We start from the raw sequence: 15,606 nt of genomic DNA on the forward strand, positions 1-15,606 counted from the left end.
CCTCTCCATAATCTTCCTCGGTACCAAGGTCAGGCTGACAGGCCTGTAGTCGCAGGATCCTCCTTCTGGCCCTTCTTGTAGATGGGTGTCACACTGGCAAGCCTCCAGTTGTCTGGGATCTGCCCTGTTAACCAGGACTGCTGATAAATGATGGAGAGTGGCTTGGCAAGCTCCTCTGCCAGCTCTCTCGGTACTCTTGGGGGGATCCCATCAGGTCCCATAGACTTGTGGTGTCCAGGTGGCATAACAGGTCATTAACTGCTTCCTCCTGGATTATGGAGAGTTTATTCTGCTCTCCATCCCAGCCTTCCAGCTCAGGGGAGCTGAATAGCCTCAGTATATTTGGTCTGGCTATTGAAGACTGAGCCAAAGAGGGATTAAGTACCTCAGCCTTTTACTCATCCATGGTGACAGTGTTCCCTGCCACATCCAATAAAGGATGGAGATTCTAGGATGGGGCATCTACAACCTCTCTGGGGAACCTGTGCCAGTGTTTCACCAACCTCATTGGGAAAAATTTCTTCCTTATATCTAGGCTAAATTTACCCTCTTTCAGCTTAAAGCCATTACCCCTTGTTCTATTGCTACAGGTCCTGCTTTCTTATAAGCCCCCTTTAAGTACTGGAAGGCTGCAAGAAGGTCTCCCCAGAGCCTTCTCTTCTCCAGGCTCAACAACCCCAACTCTCTCAGTCTGTCCTCACAGGAGAGGTGTTCCATCCCTCTGATCATTTTGGTGGCCCTCCTCTAGACCTGCTCCAACAGGTCCATGTCTTTCCTGTGCTGAGGGGTCCAGAGCTGGATGCAGGACTCCAGCTGGGGTCTCCCCAGAGCAGAGTTAGAGGGGCAGAATCCCCTCCCTCAACCTGCTGGCCATGCTGCTTTGGATGCAGCCCAGGATACAGTTGGCCTTCTGGGCTACAAGCTCACACTTCCGGCTCATGTGCAGCTTTTCATCCAGCAGTACCCCCAAGTCCTTCTCAGCAGGGCTGCTCTCAATCCCTTCATCCCCCAGCCTGTACTGATACCAGGGGTTGCCCAGACCCAGGTGCAGGACCCTGCACTTGGCCTTGTTAAACTTCACGAGGTTCACACGGGCCCATTCCTCGAGCTTCTCCAGGTCCCTCTGGATGGCATTCTGTCTCTCAGGCGTGTCAATCGTGCCATTCTGGTCGACACCACTTGGTGTGGTCTGCAAGCTTGTGGAGGGTGCACTCAATCCCACTGTCTAGGTCATTGATGAAGATATTAAAGAGTACTGGTCCCAACGCACACCCATGAGGGACACCACTCATCACTGATTCCATCTGGACATTGAGCCGATGATCGCTGCCCTCTGGGTGCGACTACCAACCAATTCCTCATCCAACCAACAGTCCACTCAGCAAATCCAAATCTCTCCAATTTAGAGAGAAGGATGTTGTGGGAGACCACGTCAAAGGCCTTACAGAAGTCCAGATAGACAACATCCATAGCTCTTCCCTTGTCCAATGATGTGGTCACTCCATCATAGAAGGCCACTAGGTTGGTCAGGTAGGACTTGCCCTTGGGGAAGCCATGCTGGCTGTCTCAAATCACCTCCCTGTCCTCTGTGTGCCTTTGCATAGCTTCTAGGAGGATCTGTTCCATGATCTTCCCAGGCACACAGGTGAGGCTGACAGGTCAGTCGCTCCCAGGGTCCTCCTTGCTACCTTTTTTAAAAATGGGTGCAATGTTTCCCTTTTTCCAGTCTCCAGGGACTTCACCTGACTGCCAAGACTTTTCAAGTATCATGGAGAGTGGCTTAGCAACTCCATCAGCCAATTCCCTCAGGACTCTGGGATGCATCTCATCAGGTCCCATAGACTTGTGCATGTTCAGGCTCCTCAGGTGGTCTCAAACCTGATCTTCTCTCACAGTAGGAGGGACTTTGCTTCTCCAGTCCCCGTCCTGCAGTCTATCCCCTCGGGAGGTGTGGGAAGAGACACTGCCAGTGAGGACTGACGCAAAGAAAATATTTAGTACCTCAGCCATCTCCTCATCCGTTGTTACCAGTTTGCCAGTCTTGCTCATCAAGGGGGTTAAGCTTTCTTTGACATTCCTTTTGTGGCTGACATACCAGTAGAAGCCCTTCTTATTTTTCTTTGCATTCCTTGCCAAGTTCAGCTCCAGCTGCGCCTTGGCTCTCCTGACCCCATCCCTACACAACAGGGCAGTGTCCCTGTGCTCTTCCCAGGATACCAGTCCCTGCTTCCACTGCCTGTGCAGTTCCTTCTTGCCCTTTAGTTTGCCCAGCAGGTCTCCACTCAGCCATCCTGGTTTCTTGCCTTCATTTCCTCATTTCTTACACCTGGAGATCAAGAGCTCTTGCACTCTACGGAAAGCATCTTTAAAGATCTGCCAGCTCTGTTCTGCTCCCTTGTCCCTGAGGGCAGTTTCCCAGGGGGTCCTATTGACTGACTCCCTGAAGAGCTGGAATTTTGCTTTCCTAAAATTCAGGGTCCTGACTTTACTCTTCCCCTGCACCATATCCATCAGGACTGCGAACTCCACCAGAGCCTGATCACAGCAGTCCAGGCTTCCTCCAATCTTGACGTCACCACTTGGCTCACATGTATTGCTGACAAACAGGTCCAGTATGGCATCCCCTCTGGTAGGGCTGTCTATTACCTGGCATAGGAAGTTATCCTCCATGCAGTCCAGGAGTCCTCTGGATTGCCTACAGCTCACCGTGCTACTTTTCCAGCAGATGTCGGGGCGGCTGAAGTCCTCCAGCAGGACGAGAGCCTGTGAGCATGATGCCTCCTGTAGCTGGAGTGAGAAGGCTTCATCAATAGACTCCCCTTGATCGGATGGCCTGTAGTAGACACCAACCACAAGGTTCCCTTTGTTGCCTCAGTCCCTGATTCTTACCCATTAGGTTTCGACCTGCTCGTGGCAATTCCTCAGAGTCCATTTCTTGATGTAAAGGGCAATGCCTCCACCCTTCTTGCCTGTGCCTTCTGATCAGCCTGTAGCCATCGATAGTTGCACTCACGTCATGGGATTCATCCCACCAAGTTTCAGTAATGACAATCAGGTCATAGGTTTCAAGCGGCATGGTGGCTTCCAGCTCCTCCTGTTTGTTGCCCGTGCTGTGTGCGTTGGTGTACAGGCACTTCAGCTGGGCTGTCGGCCGTGTCACTCTCTTAGAGGAACGTCCTTTGAGTGTCAAATACCTTGAGACAAGCAGCTGATGTCAAACAGTAGGATCTTGTTATTGTGAGGAGCAAGAACACTCGGCTCTAGCCTTCGTCTCTTCTGTTTCCTAGGAGAAGTCCGGGGAGGGCCTCATTTGCCGAGTGGGTAGTAGGAGCATGGAGGCAGATGATATAATGTAGTTGGATCCTAATTCACGGGGGATAGGAGAGCTGAGGTTGGAGTCAAGGAAATGCACAGGCTTATTCCTGCCTATATAGCGTGGCACATCCAGGAGCTGCTGTTGTCACTGCCAGTGTCAGCTGATGGTCTAAGTAAACTAAGTACATGGATCCTTACCTTAAGTATTTTCTATGAGTAAAGCACTACTCATTCAAGTTTAAAGGAATGCTGCTCATTACAAGTCTTGGCCTGGTTCTCATCCATGGCAGAGAGCATGCTTAAGCCAGAGCCAATACTCTTGCTCCGTCCTGGTATAATTGGGATATATGCAGCAGCTGCCAAAATGCTCATGAGCATCCTAAATGCAGCTTGTTGGCTGGTGCACGCTGCAGCCCCATCTTGTCCAATGTCCTTTTAGCCCATCAGGTTCGTTGCTGAAGGCGCTACATCCTGTGATAAAATAGGGACCTCAAAGTATGCGCAGATCATGTTAGGTCACATACTGGTGACAGGGCACGGTTACTGTTTCAGCCTGCCCTTTAGGGGACCTGTAAAAGATACTATGTGCATTGGGACCTTCCCACAGGTATGGGAATATGCAGCACAGGGCATCTCCCTCCCATCTGGAGTCCCACAGTGCAGCCCAGGCACTAGAGCAGAAGTAGTTACTGGGTCTGGTGCCATGCTCCATCTGGCATGCAGAACCACAGAAGAGAGGGGACATCTGTGCGAGAGGGATGGACATCCCTGCAACAGTGGTTGCTGGTACCACACCTGTGTTTTGAGGAGTGCCACTGTTGGGAGCTCAGAGTCACACAGAAGTAAGGCACCCAAGACTGACAGTACCATTTCAAATTGGCAGAGCTGCCCTTTGTGGAGCCACTCTCTCTGCCATCACAGAGATGCTGAACCCACAGCTTTTGCATGAACTTCTAGAGACTCAGTTATCCTCTCTAATCCCTTTGATTTCTTTATCTTCAAAGTATCTGAGGCTCTCTTGCACCTCAGGCAGGCTCCTGTCAACTTGCTCTTCGGTTCTTTGCAAAAGTCATGAGAATGGAATAGAAAGGGTGGACTGGAGATGTGTTTAATCTGGAACTGCTTTTCACCTCTAACACAGCAAGGCTTACTCAGATGTCATGTCTTCTTCCTACAGAGTCTTGGCTGGTCTTCGAAGCCAGTTTAAGTCCAAGCAGTTCCTGAAAGATCCCTTGGTGAAGAAGGTACCTCAGAAAGATCAGGCCACCAGTCTGTAAGATTATAAATTTCCTTCATGCAGAACTACACCTGCATTTCTAAATGCTCGGCTGCTTTATCCATTATTTGCATGTGTGAGCAATTCAAGGACAGAGCATTTTCCCCTCTTACGGCAGCAGTAAATACTTTAGGTATAAAATACTGTTTTATTCAGTACATCACAGACATAAACCACTACTGATCAATAGTGCAGCACTTCCATTCATATTAATGTGATTGCAATTGGATAAATTAAAAGAAAAAACACAAACACAGTGATATAGCTTTTAAAATGAAAGATGAGAAAAACTGTATTTTGCAGACACAAGTCTGTTACTTTTTTTTAAGTGCATACTTGTGTACTTTCAATTGGATTTGCCATTAACCTTCCATATCCTCAATAAACCCGACTCTAGAAATTTTAGTTTTCTGCTAGTTTTGTTTGGCTAAAAAAAAAGGTACTGTTTCAAATGCCAAGCAATCTTTGCTCTTTTTGCAACTTAGGAGACATACAAATAATTTCCATTTTTGCATATGCATTTCTGTGTTGGTTGGTTGTTCTTAGATTCCAAGTGTCACTACTATTCCCTTCCTATATTAAACATGTCACTCAAGTAGAGAATGTCACCAATGGTACTTCCAGACCTGCACAAGGAAGAACCACTGGCCACATAATCCTCACCAGAAGAATAAGGCTCCGCAGGGGTGCAGGAGCCTGTCCAAACTTGACATGTGTAGCACTGCCGTTATTTTTGTCCTGTACCAATGTGAAATAAGAGCAGTAAAAAAAAGTTTGAAATCTACATCGTAAACATGAGGCAAGGGCCACTCTCACAGCTAGTTGATGATGTGCTATTTCAAAAACCTATGTCAAATTTTCAGTGAGGTTGAAATATTAATAAAACATCACAGAATGTGAGAAATACACTTCACCCTCTGAAATTTAAAAACCTTGCTTTATAAAGGTTTTCACTTTCTTGAACCAAAATGAAACCAACCTCCTCCTCCACCCCCCATCTACTCCAAAATTTGGGTAACAAGCAGGCCAAAATAAGATGAAGAGGTTATTTATAAATGTTTGCAAAATGTCATTTTTTGGAAAAATAGTGGTAGGAAATAAATGAGAAACAAGAGAAATAGCTACAATACTAGCACAGTGAACACACCAGTTCTGACCTTTTAAAGATGCCTTAAGGATCCCAAGGCAGCTATGTAACTTCTACATACAAATGTACACTATTTGTCTCGAAAAATCAAATCATCAACTGATTTCTATGTTTGGGGTTTTTTTAAACACAATACAGAGTGTTGCATCTGCTTTAATTTTGACAAAGTGGGTACTTTAATTCTGCTGCAAGACATGCAGAGCCTAGAAAAGGGAATTAATTAAATTGTAGTTCAGCACAGGTAATAGGATCCATAAATTCAAACTCATGGGGCTTGTGCCTTCACGTGCACAGCCTCATCATACGAGCAGAAAACTTTTGCTATAAAGTCTAGGAGCTCTAAGTGAAGCAAGTAATACAATGTGGCATCAGAGCTGCTTATTTCCTTTTGCTGTTGCCTGTAATCCATTAATCAGCAATAAAGGAAAACAAATTTTCCCACTGGATTTTCACTAATGATTTTGCTAGGTTTATGTGGCTTTAGTCTCTACTTCTCACTTAGATGTCATGAAAAAAACCAGCTTCTTTTAATATGGGTCAAAAGGCAGAGTAAAAGTTATAGAAGAAGTCACGATCAGTATCATACAACTATCAGGAGTGCTGAGACATTTCATTTACTAAGTACTCCACAGTCATTTAAAAAGATGAAGTCTCTACTCCTTAATATCCAAAGTTGAAAAAGGTATTTCACAAAGAGCATTAAGGTTTGCTCTATGTTTTATATGAAAACAGGGCAAACATTATCTACTTGAAGGACCTTGAACATATAACCTCAGTAACTTGCTTGCTGTCAATGCTTAGCGTTATAACAAACGCACTTCTTTGTGATATTGTTATTAAAAGTCTCCCAGGCCATTTGCATGATCCACTTCAAATATTACACAATTTTATTTTATTCAGACCTGGAACCTGGTAACTTAAAATTTTAACTTTCAAAGGGGGTGGGAGGAGGTGGTGTCCTGTAGGCTGTATCCTGCTATCGCTTGATTTACTGTGACTGCTGCATGTAAGAGCTGATTGTGCACTTAGTAAGGGAGAGAAATTATTTGCTCCTAAACAATAGATCAAGGAACATTATGTTGCCTAACTGTGAATGCTTTATTCTGTGGCACATAAAGACCAAAGCTGCATGGGCTGATTTGCCATACCTGGACAGGGCTGTGTGTTGCAGAGTGCTTCTTCAGTGTGCAGCCCAAGGCAGATATCTCCTCCATATGCTGGTGCAGGGTTTGTGCAGGAGCGGGTTCTCATGTAATGCCCTCCTCCACAAGTCGCCGAGCACTTTGACCAAGACGACCAACAAGACCAGCCTCCATCCACTGAAAAGACACAAAGTCTCATATTGTTCCAAGTTCATGCATGACATGACATAATCCAACCCATCCTTCTCATATTCTGTGGATCTAATTCATGGCCTACTAAAATTACCGGACATTTTTAGATGCCACTGAACATAGGCCTACAAGTTCAATCTTACCACAATTCAATTTAATTTATATGTTTTAAAAGCCCCCGGTATATTGGGAAGCCTAACAAAGTTACTCATCCATATATAAGACATTTTCAGTGGGTACCATAATATCTTTAAGGACAAAACTATTTTCTGTTTATTTTCCTTTTCTCACTTGTGAGGAAATAAAATACCAAAGCTTGATTAGCAGAAGTATTATAAGTGCAAAATAATTTTTTATTCATAAAATAAAACTTAGCCCAATAATATCATCAGAGAGATGGAGGAATGCAGATTTTGTTTCGCAACCCAGGTGAGACTGCCTTAACCCTACAACCCATTTCAATTGATCCAACGCAGTTGTAAGGTTTGACGGGCCAATATAATGTTACAATCTTAATGCAGCTCTAGCACAGATGCCAGCAGCAGAACAAGGGCAGTAATTAAAAAAAACCCAACAGACAAATGACAAAAAGGAGTTGCCACTTAAAGTTTCAAACACAGGCTGTTGAAGAATAAATATTAGTTTTTCCCCCCATTAGTATTTACTAATTCAAGTATGTCAAACAGTTCTCCAGCCTGAGTGTTCACAAGATTCCTCTGAACCACAGGCTGGATTTCATGGGGGCCCCATTCGTCACATGGCTTTTGACACGTGGCCACTGGACAGGCTTCTAGTGAAAGTTCACCTCAGTGCCGGCGCTGGACTGGCTCCTCTGCGGCCTCTGTTCTTAAAGCCACTGCTCCAGGATGTATTGCTGGCATTTATGGCCATATTGCAGCCCATCTGCCAAAGGCTTCCTATTACAGCCACACAACAGTGTCAGATGTACTTCTCACAGGGACATCATTTCCTGTGCAGAGAATCTCAGTATTTTGTTCATTTTTCTTTCCATTTTTTTGGGGGGGGAAAAAGGCAACAAAAAAATCTAAACTCAAAATTTTCATATAAAAAAAAAAGAATTTATTTTCAAACCTCTATTTAAAGTGTTATCACTTGCTTTCTTAATGCTTAAGTAAAGAAATGATTTACGATGTCTGCAACTGATTAAGAGAAACAGTGTGCAATTCAACCGACGCTAATAGATGAGACTCTAAGTATAATAAAGGCAACGCGCCAGTAAAGTTTCATTTTATGACCAGGCCCTAAACTGAGCAGAAGTTCCACTTTTTTTTCTCTGATCACTCACAGCAGCAGTGGGCATTTTACTACACAGGACAGAAACCCATTATTGTCTGCTTTTAAAAATACTAGGTAAGTACACATTTTCTCTACATAATTTTTAAAATGCACTCATTTAAGACATTCCTTGTAAGACTTTATTTCATGGTTTGTTGAAACAAGTGATTGTCACTGAAGTCTCCAAAACATTCATCCATCATTTCACAATGCCTCTTTTTGATCCTTTCTGTTCAATTAATCAAACAGCGTTTCAAGGAGTAAACCATGTTCCACTGGTTTACTGAAATGCTATTCCATAAATATCTCTTACAAAAAAAAAGGAGATTCCAAATCTGAAAAAAATTACCTTACAATGAAAATATCTGTACAGTATTTGCATTTAAATTCTCTCTTAGATGGAGATATAGAACATTAAAAAAATACTAATTTTGTTTTGGTAGCATTGTATATCATGAATGCATTTGGTGAGCTGAGTAGAATGATTTCTATGCAAAGGCTGCAACACTGAGAAAATGAGCTACAAGAACGTGGGGTTTTTTATATTAAAACTTATACGTGCATTTTTAAATGTAATTTCAGGTACCCTCAGGTTCTCAACTGCTAATCAAACAGGTAATTCGCTAGTGCATACCTAAGGCTATTAACTAAGTGAAGTTGTTGAATACATAACATTTTATTCTCTGTATTGTTGCAACATTATCCTAGAAATCAAGAAAGCTTGGAGTTGATACTTCCTTGCTAAGAACAATAGTTGTAAAAACTTTTGCAAGTAATGTATCTGGCCTTTGAATAGCCTGACTGGACAGACAGGATTCATGGAATCTGATACTATATTCCAAGTATGTTACTTAAATAAATTATTTCCATCATTAAGGTATTCAATGATTGCTACATTTTTTCCAGGATATATTTATCAGGATATATATCATCTAGCTATACAGATGTATGAAAGAGTTTCATACCATCTATCATAAATAAATACTGCATCTCGGTAGAGTTCTTCACTTGTTCTCTTATTCATATAGTCACTGGAAAACAAATACGTCTTTTTGCTAGACATAACTCTGTTAATGTAGTATTACGCAAGCTCATATCTAAGAAAGCCACAGGTTATTTGTCTTCGGTGCAGGTAAAATATACTGTGCAATTTTATAAGAGTTCCAAGACATAGTATCTTTTATTCAGAGCTTGCCTCTTCTTTTAAAAAAAATTATGTCAAATAAAAGCAGAAGCTGCTACCTAAGCTATTAGTTTCATGCGATATTAAGGCTTTACTTTTCCAGATACCCCCTTTTTTGATTCTTTTTTTTTATTTAAAATGATCATTGGCTACCTTAAATGAATAATCAGAGGCATTTCTGCTGCAGTGTATAGACCTCCACAAAACAGAGTGACAGCCTGAGATTGCCTAGACAGAAGATAAATTGTCTGCAAACATTACCTGTGGCTTGTTCACTGTAATGGAGACAGTGACCCCCAACACTTTCTACTTATTTTTCAATGGACGAGAGTGAGAATTACAAATGCACATGCATTTGAAACTGCCATCTGCCATCTCTCTACAGGTGGCTGAGAACATAGAGACCGATGTGACACCAGGAATGTCACCATGTTCCACAACTGCAATGGTCATGGCTGTGCTGTAAGACTTCAGATGTAAAGGGAGAAGTGGGTCTGAGGAAGACTGGAAAGGACAGACATCATGTAATAGATGTTAGATTTGATGACGGTTGAGGTGGACAGTGTAATTACAACTGGTTTTTAGTGACTATTTACTGACAGGCTGTCATCCTAAATCTCTAGGCCTTTCAAGGACTATCGTAAGTACCTCTTTCATTTATCTCCAGAACTTTTCCTTCTCAGCAACAGAGGATGATAAAGCATCACCATGGTTAAATAAGATCAAAGGAGTGGGTATTTACTGCTTGATTTTTTACAAGACCGAAATAGAGCTCTGTGGCTTCTTTCATCTTTCTTTAAAGTTGCTTAGCAACACAGCACTATCTGGGATTTTTTTTCTTTTTTCCTTTTGTCGTGGAGTCCTTAATGTTATTTCTGCTTCTTATAGGAGGAAAAATACACAGCTGCAAGGAAAGTTCCAGTCACTATGGTTTCTTTACATAACAGTTTTGTAGAGCTGTTGAACAAAAGAAAGTCGTTAAAGCAGTTCCACAATGAAAGATACAAAGAGTCTTTACGTTTTCTGGCAATTACTGAGGTTGGTCCCTTTTGGAAGAAGGTAGCAGGGTGCTCTCAAATAATGCTTTTTCCTTTATAGTAAAGCAAACAACTTTTTGCCTACTGGCTGCTGTTGTGGTTAATAAATATTTCTTCACTATAATGAAAAAAAACCCCACATAGGGAAGAGGATGTACTAGGGAGAAACAGTGTACAGAAACGGGATCTCCTGGGGACATGACAAAACATCCACACTGCTGGAGAATTTCCAAGAGACAATTAAGTAAACTGGATACCCTGCTATGCACTTTGGGTTTTACAAGGAAGTGGAAGGAAGCGTGGGCAGACACACTGACCTCACGTGCTTTCATGAGAACACAGATAGGATTGCAGGCTCTTTCATATACTCTCTGGTCTCATTTCGAATTTAAACAACCAAAAAAAAATAGTCTTTGGTTTTTTTTTTGGTGTATGCCTTTAGGTTTGTAACTTTTCACGTTCATCTTTTTAAAAGCGTAGCAAAAGAGAATAAAAAAAGTTGAGAGCCAAGTCTTTTCTATGAAGGAGTATAAATAGAGGGGCAATAGTTCTTTCCACCCGCAGAAATGTGGATAGCGTGCTTCCCAGTGGCTGAGTAAAAGTTAAGTCTGGGGGCACTGAGTGTCGAGCAGCCTACAGACCCAAGAGAGTACTGCTCCCTTCCAGACACCTGGGCATCGTCCCATTCCACATCACTAAGTCTACTGCTTTTTCCTAATCCTGTGGGATATCGCTGCATGTTTCAGTATGGGAAAGAGCAATTTTTACATCATAGTTTGCAAAGGCAAAGTCTTGTTTCTGTGGTGCTACAGATACCTTTCATTCATAAAAGCAATGCTGGACGAAACCAACGGTCAACATAGTGCAGTGCAGAGACACAGAAGGCAAAGAAACGCTTCTAAGGGAAGTACAACAATGAAATCTAAGGATAAACCCGGGTTTAAGTCTGTAACTGAGACTCTTAAGTTAGAAAAGCAACAGTTGGTTCCAAAGGGCAGTTCAGCCCTCTCCTCACTGGCTACAGAAGCAGATCAATGCACAGGGAGAGACGGGCTTCAGCAGCCTCAGAGACAAGCTTTATTGGACCAGAGTAATTTTTTCCCCCTGATTTAGGAAGTGACTGCAGGATAAATTTTGTCTGTTCCTTTAAATATATTCCTGTTTCTTTGTGGCCAAGTATGACTGCAAGGAGAAAAAAAAAAAGGAGGAGGGAAAAAAAAAGCAATAATGAAGAAAAAAACAACAAGCAATAAGTGGCTTTAGGGGATGCATATAATAACTTATACAGTCTTTCAGGGACTTTTGTGTATCTGAAACTACTGTTATCAGCACGTTTAGTGATACATGAATTAATCCAGTTTTTCTAAGCCAAAACGTCGTAACTAAACCGAACTAAAACCAGTATAATAAAAATTGGAAACTAGTAAAATCCCAAAATATTGTCATGAAGTATCAGAATTTCAAGTCTAAGAGATGGCAACTGTCATTGCCATCTCTTAGAGAAAAGGGAACAGGAGCTCCTGTAGCTTGTGCTACTCAACGGTGCTCACGTAGCTATGCTTTAAACTCGTAATTAAGGCACATTGTCCAAGTGTCCCTATGTGCAAAAGAATAAAAGAGAAGGCAACACGAAACAAAAATGAAGCAAAAAATTGTCTTCTCCTACAGTAATAACTGAAGAGGTGTCTAATATTGTGAACTAGGACAGAATTCCTTATGTTTGGTTATTATTGTTTTCAGGCAAACAAATATTTTAGTAAATTCCTGCAATTCTTGTAGATTTGCAGAATTTGCCACCCAAACAATGCTTCTCTTCATTATGTATTTCTCTTCATAACATAAATATCTCGCAAGTCCCCAAGGATAACAAAACCCTAATGTGTCTGATTATAGATTCCTTTCTTTTCATATTGACCATGTATTAGTAACTCAAAGAAAACAGAAATGTCCGTGAGTATTCACAGATCTTTTCCATAGTTATTGAGGCGGTTCAGTGCTTGCCAGCTCAACTCTATTCACCACATCTCTGAGCCATAAAAAAAGAGCTGAGGCACATGGCCAAAGCATAATTTGCTAGTGCAAGACAATAGTGCAAATTCTCCTGCCCCTCAAAGCAGTTTGGCCACATGGAAACCGAGTACTGGGAACAGGCTTTACCCTACACTGACTCCCAAAGTATTTACGCAGATTATTTGGGAGAGAACTAGTTAGTTGAAGGCAAAATTGTACGAGGGATCATTCTAAAACTTGTAAATACAGACAAATCATATTTCCAGGCCTGGGTACAATTTCTGTCAATTTTCTGGCATTGTTCAATTTACTATTACATATTCATTCAGCCTTCAGATACTATGAACAAAAAGTAATCTGCTTTGTGACTGCTATCAATCTGCATGTCAGTGGACCATTTACTTTGCTACAAGCTGTGGGAAAAATTTCACTGTTTCTCTCTCCCCTGAAGGCTCAAGAAAGATTTAATAGTAGCTGCTGAAGGCAGGTTCTACATGGCTTCAGTATTTTTTTAAAGTTCTGGGATCCTGCAGCACGTTTAACCATAAATTACTGGCAATTAATATAGTAATAAGTGTATTGAAACCAATGCTGCAAGACACTTAACCAGACAAGACAGCCTTTTACACGCGGTGATTGCTCCATGGGCTTTTTCACTGTGTCAGTCCTTCAGAGCACTTAGTATCTTCCAGGCTGACACTAAGACCAGATTAACTGATTCCAAAACATAAAGTCCTATTGACTTTCAGCATGACTTAAGCACTGCTCAATACATTTCTCCACCACTTCTTTATGGCTGCCATCTTGCCCCTTCCTACTGACCTGAATATTTCTGAAAGGCTAATGACTGGACTGGACTGCAACTAAACGGCTCTGTGCCAGCAGGGAGCAGGAGAAGCTGTCCTTAACCCCGAGGGAGCTCAGGTAACTTTTAGAAAGCACCAAATTCTCCTTTATTGCATTTTTATTTCTAGTACTAGGGCCGTTACTTTTGTGTCGCTGTCAGAACAAACCCTCCTCGCATTCCTTAGCCTTTCTGTCTGCACCTCACTTATTTACCTGGGCAAGAATGAACCATGCAGAGTCCCTGCTTCTCTCCTCGATGCTCACAGCGGCAAGAAGGGCTTGACATGTTTACTCCTGCTCAGTCCCTGCAACCCTACCTACAGCCCAGTCCCGTGTGAGGAAGGTACAGTCAATACCACAACGAGATCTGCACCTACACCAACCTTTCTCATAAACATCTGCAAGGGCTGTGTGGTCAAAGCCCAACGGGGTCATTTCAGAAACTCACTTTATATAGCTGTCCTAAATATAAGCACCCAGGAAATGAAATCCAGTCCCTAGCAGAGCGGTTAACAAGAAGGCTGAAAACTGATCCGACCATGGTTTCTCTTCCTGGCTGCTCTGGTCTGTGCCCCTGCCATGGGGTCTGCCCACTTTGTACGCGTGGGCCTGGAGCAAAGGCTCTTCACTCATGAGTTGTTTATGTCTCCCCTTTCTTGATGAGGTCTCATGAATGTCAACCTAACAGATGTTCATGTTTACCCACCAATTTAACTTTCTGCAACTTTCATTAAAAACTGAGAGAATTCGATTTCATCAGTATGCTTCTCTAACAAAAATTTATTCCCTAACTACAAATTTATAATCAGGTCTAATTCATGGATAAGTCTTATTCTGCAATCATTTTTTACTCTCCCATGTCTTAAAGAAAAAAAAAAATCAATTACATTTACCGCTTGCAATGTTTTCCCTTCAGATTTATCTGAGATCTGACTTAGCCCTTTACATTTCTTCTTAATTACTGGCAAACAGTAGTTCTGTAGCTGAGAAACTTTGTTATTCCTTGCAGGCTATCATACATCTAAATACTTCATTCAAGCTCTGCATCTTTATTCAAACATGCTTTGCACTAATAAGAAAAATGAAACTTGTCTCTGAAAAAAGTTATTAGACATTTCAGGACACCCCTTCTTGCTTCAGAAAGGCCGACCACACATTATACCAACTGATCTTTAAAAATATTTTCAAATTCAAAGACAGCAGAAGTGGGAATAATTTTTATATAATGCACAATTTCAAGTTCTGCCTTGCAACTTTGTGTATTTTAGTTTTGGGTATTGACTATCTCATAAACAACAAGGGCCTCTACATCAAACTTATGTCTGCGTAACTATGTGTTTTACTGGTTGGAACAATTTCCTTCAACAAAATATAAAAGTGTACTAGCTGCAGAGCTAATTAAAAATACCACTTCTGAAAACCTTTAACTTAATTTTAACTTCGGAAAAAAATGCAACAAAATTCAAGAGAGCATTTAATTTAAGAATCAACAGCAAGAGATGAACAACAAACCTGGCCACCTTTTATAGACAATCTGGGTCCACTTAAATGAAGGTACTGTGTGCACCCCTGGGGAGGCTTGCACATGTTGGTACAATGGTCTCCTGAATCTTTGACCTAACGCATTACTGTGAACCTTCAAAATTTTTCACAGATGAACAGTGCAGCCACATGAAAGAGAATTGTTTATAATTTTATTATTCAAGAAAAGCAAGGCATTATGATTGCAGTTTGGGAACTAATGAATTAGAGTACTAAAGCCTCTGCAAAGCTCAAAAGCTTTTGAATTTGGATGTCTGTTTTATGAAGGGTGAGAGGTGACTGAAATCAAGATTTTTTCTTCCCCAAATGTCTAAGATACAACAATGATTCGCAACACAAAACAGCTTCTTGAAAACATATATTCTACTTGTAATCCTTTTCATAGAATCATAAAACAACTTTCAGTGAAGGAGAAGCTAAAGATTCCAAGAAAAATCTTTAGGGCCTACTTGAGTTACCATCTAGTTTGGTGATTAGTCCTGAATCTTATTTGCTGGAGGCTCTATGCTCAAAAGCTAGCACAGATTTAATGCCAGCAACCATTGTGATGAAAATGATATTTTGAGTTTAAATAAAGACTAGGCCAGATTTCTCATGTTTTGCCAGATTTCTTATGTCTT

The 15,606-nt window shown here is 41.7% G+C and overlaps 1 protein-coding gene across 1 annotated transcript in view; it reads right to left on the reverse strand.

The window, feature by feature from the left end:
- Window positions 1-15,606, reverse strand: part of SEMA5A (semaphorin 5A) — a gene marked incomplete at both ends in the record, with an annotated part of 362,797 nt that overhangs the window by 10,232 nt on the left and 336,959 nt on the right. The window contains 1 exon segment of the mRNA XM_082015378.1: window positions 6,887-7,057. Coding sequence (XP_081871504.1) covers window positions 6,887-7,057 — 171 coding nt within the window.

The sequence above is a fragment of the Phaethon aethereus genome (assembly GCF_964289735.1).
Source record: "Phaethon aethereus genome assembly, chromosome: 2".
In the NCBI taxonomy this organism is placed as follows: Eukaryota; Metazoa; Chordata; class Aves; order Phaethontiformes; family Phaethontidae; genus Phaethon; species Phaethon aethereus.